Source organism: Apaloderma vittatum, unplaced genomic scaffold, assembly GCF_000703405.1.
Source record: "Apaloderma vittatum isolate BGI_N311 unplaced genomic scaffold, ASM70340v1 scaffold1565, whole genome shotgun sequence".
Classification (NCBI taxonomy): Eukaryota; Metazoa; Chordata; class Aves; order Trogoniformes; family Trogonidae; genus Apaloderma; species Apaloderma vittatum.
Window position 1 is genome coordinate 9,909 of NW_009715256.1, and position 561 is coordinate 10,469.

The 561-nt window shown below is 57.8% G+C and overlaps 1 protein-coding gene across 1 annotated transcript in view; it reads left to right on the forward strand.

The window, feature by feature from the left end:
• The first annotated feature begins 349 nt into the window (after positions 1–349).
• LOC104273640 (olfactory receptor 6F1-like) overlaps positions 350–561 on the forward strand; it is a 6,381-nt gene continuing 6,169 nt past the window's right edge. Inside the window, exon 1 of the mRNA XM_009869033.1 lies at positions 350–553. Coding sequence (XP_009867335.1) covers positions 350–553 — 204 coding nt within the window. The remainder of the gene's footprint in view (positions 554–561) is intronic.

Sequence of the window (561 nt, forward strand, 5' to 3'; positions counted from 1 at the left end):
CTCCATCCTGTACTGGGTCTCAGCACTGCTTGTCATGGGAGGGGGAGGAAGGGATAAGGACTGACTCAAAGAGTATCTGGGACTTGCCTGAGGAGCCTCTACTTTGAGAAGCTGGGCAGCAGCCTTGTTGGGCCTGGCGACGCTTTGCAGTACTGTGTCAGAATATGGCCAAGCAACCCTTTGGCTTTACTGTCTAGTTTCTATCTCCTGGCTCAGCAGATGCAGGGGGACAAATTCAGCATCACAGTTTTTCACTCATGGCAACGTGACAGATGGGTTACTCTGCACATGTCGCTGTGCTCTGATTCTTCTCTGCTCTCTCTCCCAGGTGCACCTCCAGCTCTTAGACATGTCCTGCTGCACCCCGTGCGTACCCTGCTGCCAGCCCTGTGGCCCAACCCCGCTGGCCAACAGCTGCAATGAGCCCTGTGTGCGGCAGTGCCAGAGCTCCACCGTTGCCATCCAGCCCTCTGCCGTGGTGGTGACCCTGCCTGGCCCCATCCTCAGCTCCTTCCCACAGAACACCGTTGTGGGCTCCTCCACCTCCGCTGCTGTTGGCAG